Source organism: Haliotis asinina, chromosome 11, assembly GCF_037392515.1.
Source record: "Haliotis asinina isolate JCU_RB_2024 chromosome 11, JCU_Hal_asi_v2, whole genome shotgun sequence".
Taxonomy (NCBI): Eukaryota; Metazoa; Mollusca; class Gastropoda; order Lepetellida; family Haliotidae; genus Haliotis; species Haliotis asinina.
This window is the reverse complement of record NC_090290.1, coordinates 34,907,217-34,921,883: the sequence shown is the minus strand read 5'-3', so window position 1 is coordinate 34,921,883 and position 14,667 is coordinate 34,907,217. Positions and strand designations below refer to the sequence as shown.

The 14,667-nt window shown below is 38.0% G+C and overlaps 1 protein-coding gene across 1 annotated transcript in view; it reads left to right on the top strand.

Moving 5' to 3' along the window:
- The window catches only part of LOC137255198 (reversion-inducing cysteine-rich protein with Kazal motifs-like), a 97,421-nt gene that overhangs the window by 48,328 nt on the left and 34,426 nt on the right, over positions 1 to 14,667 (top strand). The window contains exon 5 of the mRNA XM_067792608.1: positions 7,923 to 8,005. Coding sequence (XP_067648709.1) covers positions 7,923 to 8,005 — 83 coding nt within the window. The remainder of the gene's footprint in view (positions 1 to 7,922; positions 8,006 to 14,667) is intronic.

Below are 14,667 nucleotides of genomic sequence, written 5' to 3'. Positions count from 1 at the left end.
ACGCACTAATACTATCCCCTACACAACTCTGTTTACCTAGGATTGACAGCATCATGGCCTTCTTCACATTTACATCAGGAAGAGCGAGAACAATTTTTACAGTCCACCGCTTCTGTGAGACGCAAGTCGCTCATCCTTGTACAAATTGCAGGTTATTATCAGGTATGGGGTTTTACCACTGACGATAACCCTCAACACGATTATTCCCTGTTTCGAGAGTAGGTAATCAGAGGGGGTTACTGTCATTTGATAGGAGGGATTTTGCGTCAGAACATACAATTGTTGCTATTTCACTAGGATCTCGGTAATAAATCTTGGTAAGATATCCTGCAACATCCGACCTCAGTCTGAAAAGGTTTGTGCAAGAAAAAGGGAATCACAGTGTTTTTCCTGATGTAGGCCGAAATCAAGCCTCCGGAGCATGAACTGGAATCGTGAACTAATATGTGCCGTCATAGGACGAACGTGGATTTTTACGCATTTAGCAAATATAAATTAGGTTGTGGGTATCGAGAGATGCAAATGGAATTCAGCATGTTTGTAATCTTCGACCTCAGATCAAACATGAGCTATAAAGAATGCACACAACCCTTAGAAAATTGGGCGATACTGGGTCTGCTTCTCACAAAAAAGGAATTGCAAATTAAGATCCCACAGAAGCGGGATACAATTTAGTTGCAATTATCTATGATTATACAAGAAAAGTATTCATGCCTTTGATCAGAGTAACAAATGTGATCTTCCTTTTAAGGTAATTGACCTTCTCACAGGCTTTCAGAATTTTGTTCCAAACACGTTTTGATTCTAAATTTTGGTTTGAATCATTTTTTGTTCATTTTTTGCAAACAATTTGAGACAGGCTTAGACCAGGAATAGGAATATGGACAAGGTGTTAATAAATGCAGGTATGAAAATTTTGGGTCATTTTTTTGTTATGCATTGTCTTAATCAAATGAAAATAAAAGTTCAGAATAATTAAAATAATATGTATATAGTAAACTTTTATTTGGAAAACAGTAATCTGCTCTTTCTAAAAAATTAATTATAGATATTCCTGTTGTTTTTTCATGCCTTTGATTGTAAGTGGCTCTTAGGGTAGTGATCACACAATGCGGAAAAGGGTTGGGTGATCGAATTTGGGAAGGTGATCAAAGTTGTGGAACATGATCCAAGGTGGGAAGGTGATCAAAGGCGGGAAAGGGATTGATAGATCAGTGTGTAAAAATATGTGTATGTAATTCATAGTTATCATTTACAGATCATACAGAATCAGATATATTTTTATATTTATTCCGTGACCAAATCCAATAATGCTACTCTGTACTTTATCAGTGAAAATGTCATAGGTGTGAAAAATGACAGTTAGAAAGGACAGGTGTTTATTTCACATTATTTTTAATCTCACGACGGGCGATGAGAATAATGAACATTCTACTCTGTGAGGAGATGAGTCAAGTCTCATGGAAGGTCCACATATGATGTCACATGAAACAATTATGCCCGTTATGAGCAGAACTCTCAGTGTGCTCCAAGTGTTCCCATATGGAAGCACGACCTGTTTCTGCTGGCTTTATCGCTGTTAGAATTGATTTTTGTCATAAAGTTTGATTTTCATAGACTGGTTGTACAATTTTTGAAAGAGACTTCCATCTGTGCAGCTGGCCATAAAGTGAGGAGGTTCAACTGGGTTCCAAACAAGGCTTCCTCTCCATTAGTTTTATTGTAATTAGTTGTAGGGGAAATGTTACCATTGGATTTATTGCCATTAGTTCTGTAGGAAATGTTACCAGCTACAATATTCCATTAGAAAATTGATGATGTAATTTGGGAACATGTTAGAAAAATGTTGTGTTATAACACATGTATTTTTCTGTTTTCTGAGAGAAGCTATTTGACGTGAACAGCTGGGATGAGGCATTTCATATCTCTCAGGATATTATGTTATGTCATGCACCGTGATAAGCTGTCATAAATTCTTATTTGCATTTCTGTTTAGATAAGTATATTTTGGAGAGAAATATTTTAAATTTTCCAGCATTTGTTTGATAATAGTGAGTGAATGAGTGAGTGAGTATGGTTTTATGAAAAGTTTGGCTGTATTTCAGCAGGGCCCTGCAGGGGATGTCAGAACTGGATGCGAAATATTTCGTCTTGACATGTGGTGAACACTTTCAGCACAAGGCTAAGCAGTACAGACATTTTGAAGTGCATGATAAAATGGGTTGTCCACTTCTCATTTTGACAGAATCTCAACAAAAAAAAAAAAAAGAAAAAAGAAAAGGTAGATATCAGAATGAGTAGCAGAGAGGATGGAAGAATAGTTTGGGCACATATATGGGTGATTCTAGCAATGTTCTGGTTGGGGAACCCCAGAAACAGCTTTCCTATCTTGTACCCATGTCGGACTGAACACGGACATTTTGCATGATGAGCGAACACTTTACCGACTTGTCATCCCACCACACCGTTTGGCACTGAAGGGGTTGAGGAAGTGACTTGGAGCAGGGTTGGGTTTAGCTGAGGGAGTGACTGATTGGATGAAAAGTGATTAGGGTTCAGGGCTTGATTTAGTGCTTTGTTACTTGCACTGGTGCACCCCATTTTCACAAAGTGCAACCTAGTAGTTAGACTAACTTGCACCACATGCATCTCCATATTATAGTTGGTGAACAATTGAACAAAACATCTAAGTAATTTAGTAGTACAGTGGAAGCTATCTAAACCAGCTCTCACTGAGTACTGAAGAAATGCACTGGTTTAGACAATGTGCCACATTGTAGAGCTGATGATAAATGTACAAGTCGTGGATGGGACTGAGCTTATGTGCAGGTATTGACAACATGCCGAATTGGACAGATGCTGGTTTTGACAGCTTCCACTATACATTTCTTTCATTACATATTGCAATAAAATCAGTGTCTGTTGCAACTAGGTTTTTATCTAAGGTTGCACCTGGTGCAAGTGGGTTAATTTCTGTTAAAAGTTAAATTGAGACCTGGGCTTTTGAAAAAGATTGGATTACTTGATATAGTCAAGATTAAGTAAGGGACCTGGATGATTGAACTGTTGCTTGAATGCACTACTTCTCATTTCACAAAAGCGTCTTATTCACTTTTCATTATTTAAAATAATTGTAAGTGATATGTTTTCCAAGGAAGAATTTTTTATGCAAAAATTGATATGTTTTCAATCATATTTTTCACTCAAAATTTTGTACTTCAGATTCTGACATTAACTGCAATGATTTGGATCAATTGAGACACTGTTTGTCACCTTAGTTGTCATGATATTAATCTGTTGCTAATGAATTTCCACCACATTTGCCAATGGCCATGCCCTAAGGTAGTCCTATATACTGTCATGGCCATCAATCAGTGATAAGTGATGAGATAGTTAGTGATTTGTGAGACGCTAACGATAAGCTTGTCACATGGTGTTGCTCTATGCTCTGAAGTGAAATTATAGAGGATCTGAGAGAAAATAAATAAAACGGGAAATGTATGAATACAACTACTGTTAAGATGAATGTACTAGGTTTAATAACTCATTAAATACAGTGTCATTACAACATCTAATTATTTATTGCAGCTTAACTCATATTTTTGAAGGAATTTTGATTTGTGTTTCTATTACACCTCTGGGTGCTGGAGTAGCCAAGTGGTAAAAGCACTTGCTTGTCATGCTGAAGACCTGGGTTCAATTCCTCACATGGTTATTATGTGCGAAACCAATTTCTGATGTCCCGGCTGTAAGATTGCTGGAATATTACTACAAGTGGCGTAAAACTAAACTCACTCATCACACCTCATGTTTATGTCAAGGATAGATAACTCTTGCTACTTTTAATGATTATTTGTGATTTTTATGAGGGGTGTATACTCTGTTATTCTCTATATGGGACGGTTAATATGCGAGTTATTATTCAGTTTTACCAACTACCCATAGTGTCAATATTATAATTCCTCAGCAAATCCTGCAATGTTACTCTCTGTTTATGGGGACGCGGACGTAATCAGTTTTAACAGGCAGTCGAAGCACTAACTGGGACAGGATTTGACAATTGACAGAGAAAATCGTTATAAATTGTTATGAAAACGTATAAAATTATCATGCCTAACTCCTAGCACAAACTCCCCTGGGATATGAAAGGGGAATCTTTCTTTCGCTCAGCTGACACAATCATATTACTCATGATAATTCTGTTGGTGAAAAGTTTTCAATTTGGGTAATTTAATCATGAAAAGCAGTTCCGTGCTGATGGTGCTGTTACTGTATCCAGTAGAGTGATGGAGGGATGGAGAGAAAGATTACAAGATGATAGGGTGAGATGGGGAAGATAGAAAGAGTAAGGTAGGATAGAGAGAGGGTAACAACACGAGGGAATAGAGAGAGGGACAAAGGATATAGTAACAGATGGAGATGAGGAGTAGCAGAAGATAGAGAGTAGGTAGGATAGAAAGAGGGTAGAAGCATGAGGTAGAGGATAAAGAAGATAGAAAGAGTAACAGATTGAAAGAAAGTAATAGAAGATAGAGTGATGGGGATAGAGAAAGATAAGGTAATATGAGAGGATGGAGAGGACAAGGTGAAAAGATGGAAAGAAAAGAAAGAATATTGACAGGAGTGAGAGAGAATGAGGAACACAGATCGAAGTTTAAGAGCAGGGCTTAGATTTTTAAGCTCTCATAGCACTAGAATAGTCAGTAAATTAATGTTAATGTATGGCACTTATGACCATCTTAACGCTAAGAGAGCTTTGGAAATCTAGGCCCAGTGCTGTAAGTGTTTCATGCTTTGCTCTACAAGATTATTACGAACTGGACAGAATTTTTAAAGTTATATACTTTGTATAGGAGAAACATATGTTTAGGTCTTTGATAGGACAATTTTGTGATGTAGTTGAAATAAATCAGTCTATGTTTTGGTGATCATAATTGCTGACCTGGCTGACATGTTGTCATATCCCATTTGAGTAGATTGATGCTCATATATTTATCATCCTAAACTGTGATATCGCTTGTGTGATATCTCCTGGGAGATATCATTTTGACAGGAGATTTTGGACAAAGCCCTGACAGTGCTATGACATCATGAACTTGATGATATCACAGTTCTTTGATATTGGTGCTGGAGATCTGATGGCAATGCTGTGTTCAGAGATGTACATTTTTCATTGAAAACTAATGAAAAATTATTTGGAATGATAAATAGAATGTGATGTCTACTGATATCAACACTCGTTGATACAGGTAAAATATCCCTGACAAGTCTCTGATATTTCTTTATCACCTTGTGGTGATATATTTGATATATTTGATATCAGTAGACACTTGGGTGAGATTCTTTATACATCACTGGATTGTCTGGCAGAGACAAGGTTATTTACAGACTCTAATCATGTAGCTGGACTATTGCTGAGCATGGTGTTAAAGTGATAAATAACTGACTCTGGGTCAGACAGCCTTGTGTTTGACATCGTAAGCATCATGTAATCAGTAAAATTACAAAATGTTATGGGCAGCATTCTCTCATTCTAGTGCTTAAAGCATTCTCTCAACACATCAAAGACCCGAGTCCTAGTCCCATGTGGGTACTATGTGTGAAGTCCATTTTTGACGTCACTTGCTACGATATTTATGTAATGTTTCTAAAAGTGGAGTAAAACAACTCGCTCGCTCGCTCACTCACTCACTCACTCACTCACTCACTCACTCACTCACTCACTCACTCACTCACATAGGTGGCTGGAGACCAGTATCCTTAGCTGAACATAACAATCTGAAGTTGACATTCAACCCGTCTTTGAAGCAGATCTACAAAGGCAATAATACCATCAATTTGAAGAAGGTTACAGGGTTAATAAAACAAGATTAGGGAATGGATTATTGTATATGTGTAAAGTTATTCAAGTGAACCCAGCTGACATCAAGCACTCAGCAACAGCAATAATATAAGAAAAGGTATTTTTAAAGATTCAATAAAATAACAACATACCCCATAACAATTTCCGAACAAAGCACCATTTCTACAGGAACAGGTTTTCAATAAAGATGATGATTTACTAGCAAGAGGAAGCGACGCCAAGTTTGGAGAGGGGAACAGGGTAATTGACAGATGTGTAATAAAGATGTGGATCCCCTATTCTATGTAAGCTTGCGGGCACAGCTAGGAGACTGCGGGTTGTGGGACAGGAACTCGCTGAGCCGTGGAGGGATTGGTTCTGCTCAGTGCTTGCCCTAAGATGCACAACACACAGTGTTGGGAAGGCCTTTGTATGGTCTAACCACCGCTTGGAGACGGGGTATAGCTCATTAGATTTTGTGTGCTATGAAGTAGATACTAGCGTCATAAAACTGGCTACAAGGTGGCTGGCTCTTGGCTTGGAGAACAGCAAGGTGCTTCTGTGATGAAACCAGCTCTCCTCGTTACAGCTCGATCCATGCTGGTGCCATAACATGGCGTTATGGTGATTTGGCTTGTACAAGCACCAGCCTGGATATAAAGTGCTGAGATATCATTGTACGGCACATGTAAGACTACGATGAACTGTTCCAGTTCTGCCAAATTCGAACATTTCCTGTGACTCTGACTGATGATCAGGGATAATAAATCACGATGAATAAAAATGTGATAGAACATCAATGTTATGATAGTTGGTTTGACGTACATGATTTTTTTGGTTTGACTAGCTTTTTAGAAGTTGACGAGTAACAAGAAAGATGATATATTTTATGGACAGCAGCATAATATACTGAACAGCAAAAGAAACTCAAGTTTTGAAATGAAATGAAATCTCATAAAAGTAAGAGTTCATGTTAATATCTTCTATTTAAAAACTTGACAAAAAAGGTTGAGGGGTTTTTTGGCTTTTCAGTATATAATATAAAAGTTGTCTTTCAGAGTAGTATCCGACTCACATTCATTAGTTTTAAAGATCCTTGCAGACAGTGGAAGTTAAAATGTTTAAGGCCTAGAATGAATCATAGATTGGACTGATGGATTAAATGATAGATGAAAATACTCAGAAGGTAAAACTCAAACATTTTACAAACTGACTGATGTGTTGTGGATACAGTGAATAATATTATGCATCCCTCTATATGCAGTGATACATTTGCTGTGTCCACTCTCAACATTTGAGTGTACTGGACACACATTTGAGCATCGCATAAAACCCAGGGCCTCTTTTTGACAAAGCAGGAAGGTATGAAAATGGGACTTAAGGTTAACCTTAGTAAAGGTTGATTCATGAAAGGAGCCTCTGGTCACCTGTACATAATATATTTAAAAGAAAAGGGTGCATGCTTGAACAGGAGATTAATTAAGTTTTATTAATTTAAAAAATTTGTAAAATAATATCAAGATAAAAATGTTTAGATCAGTTAGAGGTTCATGGCGTCAGTATCCTCTGCATGATGGTTTTTTAAATGGGTGGGATCAAGTTAACTTGAAGATAAAGTTGCAGCTGATCTGACATGTGTAGCAAATTATTTTCATAACTACCTTCTTGTTAGTATGCAGTTTTTTTCCAGGCGCATTAAGTGTGGTATTATGATGTTGATGATTGCTTGCAGTAAGAAAGATAATTCCTTGGATTTAAATTACGGTACTTTCAGTTCATAATGATTCCCCTGCCAGATAATTTGGGAATAATTGTTCAGTATATCGACAGAGTCTGTAGGTATTAATGAGTTTCAAGTTAGGGTGATAAATCACTTGTTATTATGTTCTTAATTAGTGCGATCCAATACTCTCATTGACGGTTCGTGAGCTGTACAGGATTAAATTTTCAACACCTGTGGTGTATAAAGAACCTGCAGAAATAATATGCAGAGATAAACTCGGCATCGTTTCTCGACCATAATTAGTAAGCATTTCCTGTTGCGTGTATTTCATGAGTTTTTTTGTGGTTTTTTTTGCAGTCATGAGGCAGCTGGAGCAGTGGTCGGGACGACCTTGTTGTGACCTTGCAATGACCTCCGCATGCAAACAGACTTGTCAGAGGGTAAGTAACAGTGTTGCATCTTGGGAAATTGTTATGTTGAAGAAATGAGATGTTGTCTCACATGCGGGAAAAGATGGGTTTGGGAATCAGTAATCTGTATGGAAATGATAAGCTGTCCTGTTGTAATGACTCTTCATCAGAACCCTCACATGTGAGGGGATAAGTGAGAATACTAAAATACAGGAGCAGTCACAACATTTCTGTTGTTATGGCTTCCCAAGTTTTCAGTTCATTTCAGAACCCTCACATGTGAGGGGTTAAATGAGAACACATAACATACAGTAGTATTCGTTGCATTTCTGTGCAATAGCTCACAAAGCTTTCAGTTTGTATCAGAACCCTTACATGTGAGGGGTTAAGTGAAAACCCTAAGATATAGTAGCAATCACTGAATTTCTGTTTTAGTGTCTCCCCAAGTTTTCAGTTTGTATGAGAACCCTCACATGGGAGGTGTTATTTGAGAACACTAAATTACAGTAGCAATGACCGCATTTCTGTAGTAATGGCTCCTGAAGTTGTCAGTTCATATCAGAACCTCACATGTGAGGGGTTAAGTGAAAAGTAAAACACAGTAACATTCATTGCAGGCCTGTTGTAATGACTCACCAAGTCTTAAATCATAACTGATAAGAAAACGCTGTCCTGTTATGGGAATTCATTTTGTGTTTTGTGAATGTTTTGGATATTTCAGACAAATGTTTACTATTTACATGTCCAGGTAGGCAGTATTTAAGATGACAGAGAGAATCTTATTGGGTAGTGCAACAACTGAGTTTCTGTATGACTTGATTGTATTCAGTTATGTCATTTAGCATCAGACATGACACAGGATGGTGCATCAACGATCACATAAAATGACATTGTATTACTGCTTGCCAAATACAATGAAGGACACACAGGCCGATGCTGACCTGGTTGAGAATTTTAGAATTTGAACAAGATTTCTACAAATATGTCCAGCACAGGAATTTAATCGGGTTCATGAAACAGCAACTGGATGTTACCACGCAACGTTTGAACAATGTTCTCTTCAAATTTGAAGACAACAGAGGAGTAATCACATTCATTCCCAGAAGAACTTGTTGAAATTTGGCAACAATTAAGTAAAACTTGTGCGGAAGAGCAATGAACGTTGCAGTGAGACTGGTAAATACACCGGTTGATTGTAAAAGCATCTGAGCTGGCCGTCCTATTAAACAGGCAAACATATTGCTAGGTCCCAATGATTCAGAATATACTTCTGTTTACCGAACCTACCTCAGCAGCAAGAGAACGCCAAAGCTATTTACATGCGATGCTTCAAAATTTAGACTAAGGGCCACAAAATTTAGACAGGTGGGGGGTATACTCTTTCTTAAGTGGCATTTGTTTATGCAAATAGGTGCTTTGAATTATGGGTAGACAGGAAGATGGGCTGTATGCTCCTTCAGTTGAAGAGTTCTCCAAGGGAAGGTGGGAAGGCTTTCATATCTGGTCTTCTGATATCTTGATGGAACATTTGTCAGAACGCTACCAATTATATCTTCCAAGTTCAGACTATAGTTTCTGAAGCTGTTGTCAAATGTCAAAACATTCGAAAAAGAGCAAGAAAAAGCTGGAGCCTTATTGGTCCGGGGTTTTTAAATTTTGATAAGCAGAATCAGATGACTCCATAATTTAGTTTTTGGAAGTGCCCTTGACAAGATCATGTTGAAACTTGGAATAAGATATCTTCCTTTTTCAAGTTATAATTGGCAGCTTTGTAATAAAATTTGGTGTGTTTATTCGGAACATGCAGAGATTTGTGAACATGGGGCATTCTTGGGAGGTGTCTGAGCTTGATACAACATAGCTGTGTTTGTTGTCTAAAAATTTATTGAACATATTTGGTTAAAAAAGAGCAGGGAGTGTTTTTATGTTACATTTTTTGCAACGTCAATCTTTGCATAATGTCAAATATGTATGAAGTATGATTCTGTTTGTGGAGTTTGTTTCTTTCGATATGAAATTTAGTCAAAGGAAAATAGAACATGAAATATCCCAGCTGAAGTTGGTAGTACCTCCCAACAACCTCTCTCAAAGTAACAAAGGTTTTTAACTGCTTCACATAATTGTCAGTCATGGATGAATGTTTTTAGTGCAGTGTTAATTTTTATGTAGGGAGATCTTATTTTTATGGCTTTAGTGCTTCCGTCAGACTGTGAAAAGATAATATTTGGAGTTATCCCATGGTTTAACATTTACAATAAATGAAGATGTTGTTGCTAGATCTGACAGGCACATTTCATATTTGAGCAAAACTAGATCAGACTTTCAACAATGCTTGCTTTCATCCCACAAATCCTTCCATTTTTGGTGATCTTTTCAAAATTTTGAATAAAAAACACAATTTGGAATTCACAAAAGGTATATTGTGTTTTTTCAGGGGAAAAGTTATTTTGTTTGAAATGTTTATTGAAAGATGCATCTTCAAGTTGCCTCTTTAAGGAATAAGTTATCTTTTGAATCGGGAGACTTGTTTGAAATCAGAAGCGTCAGCGAGCATGGAAGAGTTGGTTCTTTATCAAAAGTCCACAACAGGTAGCTAGCTATACAATAGTTGTACCAGGCAGATAAGAGCCTGATTCGCCGGTGATAACATTCACGCAGCAAGGCATGATGGGAAATATTACATCTTGAAAGTTTAATGCAAATACCGCAGCACAACGTGAGATGAGCTGTCAGATTTAGACAGCAAGTTTTACTTTCATAAAAAATGTTGATTTCGTACCTCTTAAAGGGGCTCTGTCAAGGATTTCATGATATGTAAACATTCCATATAAAGCTTCCCTGACACTAGTGACTTTCAGTTGGTATTAGTCAGATGACGGTTACATATATTATGGGTGAGCAGGTTTGGACCAGTAGCTTCAAACTGCTCTGAAGAGTGACTACCCTTTAGTGTTTAAGCATCCGCTGAAATCACAGTTTGATTTGCCCCAGTTTTTTCAATGGTCTGTCAGCTTGGGACACCAGCAATGGGCTTCACATATTGTACCCATGTGGAGAATTGAACTCGAGTGTTCATCATGACGAGTGAAGGCTTTAACCATTAGACTACCCCACTGTGCCATACAGCTAAGTGATTGTTACAGCTGGCCTTGAATGTTGATAGTGTGATGTTTAAGACATACCACAAACCAGGGTGACTCAGCTACCATTCCCTTGCCTACTTTGAAGTCGACATCTTGTCAGTGTCACCATGTCAAGTCTGACAGCATCTTGGAGATGAGGAAAACACAGCAAATGATCAAACACATTTCAGTTTCACCTCAGTTCCACTTTTTCAACAATACACATTCTTTGTTGAAGTGATTGCCTCTGTGGTATGGTTAGAGCAGGGTCAGTCTAGCAGCGGAAGGTCATGGGTTCGATCTCCAGCCGTGTCATACCAAAAGGCATTATAATATGGTCCAGGCCTGGCACTTGGCATTAATGAGTACAAAAAGGTTTGGTCAGCTCAGAGTCAGTATAATGTGTCTGATTAGGATATTCAGGCTTATTATGTACATGGGAACAATCTCATTGAGCTAGCAATATAAAACCAACTTTATTCCGGGCTAGTACAAGCAGTCACGCATGCACATGCATGCATGTTGTCATGTATTGTCAGGTATGATGTTACGTTCCATGTCACCTCACCCCTTTGTTGAAGTCAAGTTCAGTGATCTGACCACACTAGCTTCGGTCACTGACATTGTGTGTTAGCAGAGACCATATAATTATTATATATTATATGGTCTCTGGTGTTAGCAATCAGGTGTCTCACTTCGAGATTGTAGGTTCGAATCCCAGATAATGCTCAGTACCAGAATTGTTATGAAAGTGTAAGACAAAATAGTGTTAATGTCTTTGTCATTGATTCCATTAGATCTCTGACTTTTCCTTGCCCCTTTCATCAGGTTGGGCACAGAAAAGCCCAGTAATGTAGATACTCAATAAAGAAGAAGCTGACATCCATAATATTTTGTCTTGTACTTGATCAACTTGGGTTTGTACATGAATGGCTGCTCATGGTGATTTAAAATATCAGTGATGGACCTGAAGAAAACATTGAAATGTTGTTGTATAAAAGTCCCACATGCAGGACTGGAGCCAACAAAGCAACAGGCTCCTGCTGCTGGCGAGGATGATGTGGTATGATGGAGCTCGGGACGACGTGGAGTGTGGTTGTGAAAGCTGAACATGCCTGCTGTGAATATAATAACGGGAGTAGAATCTCGGCAAGATGAGGGAGCGCATACAATCCCTAAAGAGTTCTCATTTAAGGACAGGTTTTCAAAAGATTAGGTAGAAAGAAGCTTGTAGCTGATGATTACTATTATTATGTGGTTTGTTCAAAAAGCGAAATGTTGAACGGAATGTGATTTGGGAATCTCCACAGGAGAGTTCTTGAAGGAACAACGTACTGAGTAGGCCAGGGAAAGTTCCTCAAAGGGCTGTTTGTTTAGGAAGAAGAAAGGGGATTATGTTTTGAGGGGGATGAGATACGATGGGCATGCTGTCAGTCCAGATAGACCACGGTGATCATGATGGGTGTATTTTGATTTGTCAGAAACTATTTGTGTCAAATGTGCTTTGTGAAAGGTGAAGTGAAGCAAGACTGGAAGTTTGGGCTGCTGCTCGGGATTAAAGGTCACACATTTTCAACCTAAGCAAATGAATTAACTTCTAATTTCTCAAACCAAGCTGCTATAGGAAGTTTTATGACAGGATAATTTGTTTGCATCTAAATTCATTGTACTATTTTAGCAAGTTGTTAATGTATTAATTTTGCCATTTAACATGATGTTGCAAAACTTAGCTCTCGTATGTTATCAGTAAATCCCTCTTAGAATTTCGTAATTAGTATTGCAACTATTCAAAATTTATACATGTCTGAGATTTCACACTTCTTATTTGATTCATTTTCAACAGATAAGCTCATCGGAATTAAGATTGAATTTGTTCTAAGTTTTATGCAAATATAATTAAAATTTGATATACTGAATAATCAGAGTTTAATTCTGCAGCTTGTATCTGTGTCATTTTTCGATCCAGTCAGTTAAAAAAAATTATCTGCGGCAAAAAATTCATTCGTACTAAAATAACAAAACAATCTACTTGATACACATCATATTCGATGTGTTTCAACAACCGGTCAGCAATGATTGTGACGACTTGACCTGAAATTAGGTGTCATTTATAGATATGTGATCATTCAGTAAAACTGCCATCAACCTGAGTGATCTTGCGTGAGATCTGGAATGCGTGCTATTACGTACAATACCAATGATTGTGCGAAGAATCACTTGCCATTTGCTGTGATGTGTTGTGTTAATTTATTTAATTTGTTCAACATATTTATATAATGACATTATTGTTCATTCAAAATAACAGAGATTACTGTTAGGTGTTTCCATGTTATTAAACATTTTAAGGTTCGGTTAGCCCTTTTGTCAATTTTCGGCATTATGATCATATGACATATACTGAACCGAAACAGACCGAACCTGAGGCCTTGTACCGCAATACATACCATACCGTGGTGAAAGTGTACCATTTCACCTCAACATACAAACTTACATTTAGTTTTGAAGTGATATTGTAATCATTGGTTTGTGCATGTCTGCAAGTATTTGCTTTACTGGCATGAAAGTGGAGGTAGAGGAGCCTAATGGTTAAAGTGTTCAGTCATCATGCTGCAGACTTAGGTTTGATTCCCCACGTGTGTGAATCCTTTGTCTGTTCTTGACTGTCATGATATTTATCAAGTGAGTGAGTAAGGGAGGGACGGAGGGAGGGAGTGGAGAGGAGAGGAGTTCAGTTCAGTTCAGTTCAGTTCAGTTCAGTTCAGTTCAGTTCAGTTCAGTTTTACGCTGCTCTCAGCAATATTCCAGCTGCATGGCAGCGGTCTGTAAATAATTGTGTGGACCAGACAACAACATCATGCATCATGAGCATCGACCTGCACAATTGGGAAAATATGATTTGTCAGTTAAGTCAGTGAGCCTGACCACCTGATCCCATGAGTCATGTCTTACCTCAGGCATGGTTACCTCACTCACTCACTCACTCACTCACTCACTCACTCACTCACTCACTCACTCACTCACTCACTCACTCACTCACTCACTCACTCACTCACTCACTCACTCACTCACTCTTTCTAAAACCAAGTCGTGTCAGACGAAAGCATACAGGAAGCATGTTTCCAAAAGTAAATAACTTAGTTTTAAAATAGGTCTCTGTTAAAGTCATTTCTTATTTCCAGATTTGTTCAAATCATTCAGATCCCTCCTTCTACAAGCCCACAAAATATCAACCCATTCAAGAGCTCATTTGGGCCTCAGCTGAAAATAAGAATCTCTGCTTCACTATCTGTGAAGAATCATCACCAGACCCTCTAAAGAAAATAAACTGAAAACCTTCATTTTATCCAGCATATGTTCAGTGTTTTGCACTGCCTGTCTGTCATCTTCCTAACACAGATATGACCTCTGACCCTCACAGGTCATGCTACAGCTTCATCTACATAACCTTTGCTTTTGTGGATATGACCTGTGACCTGTAGTCCTGTTGGCAAAGTTTTTGATGGTGGAGTTCCTGGACAGTCTGTCTGCTTGTGTTTTGAAGATTTGGTCAGATAGTGTTGAGTTGTTGCA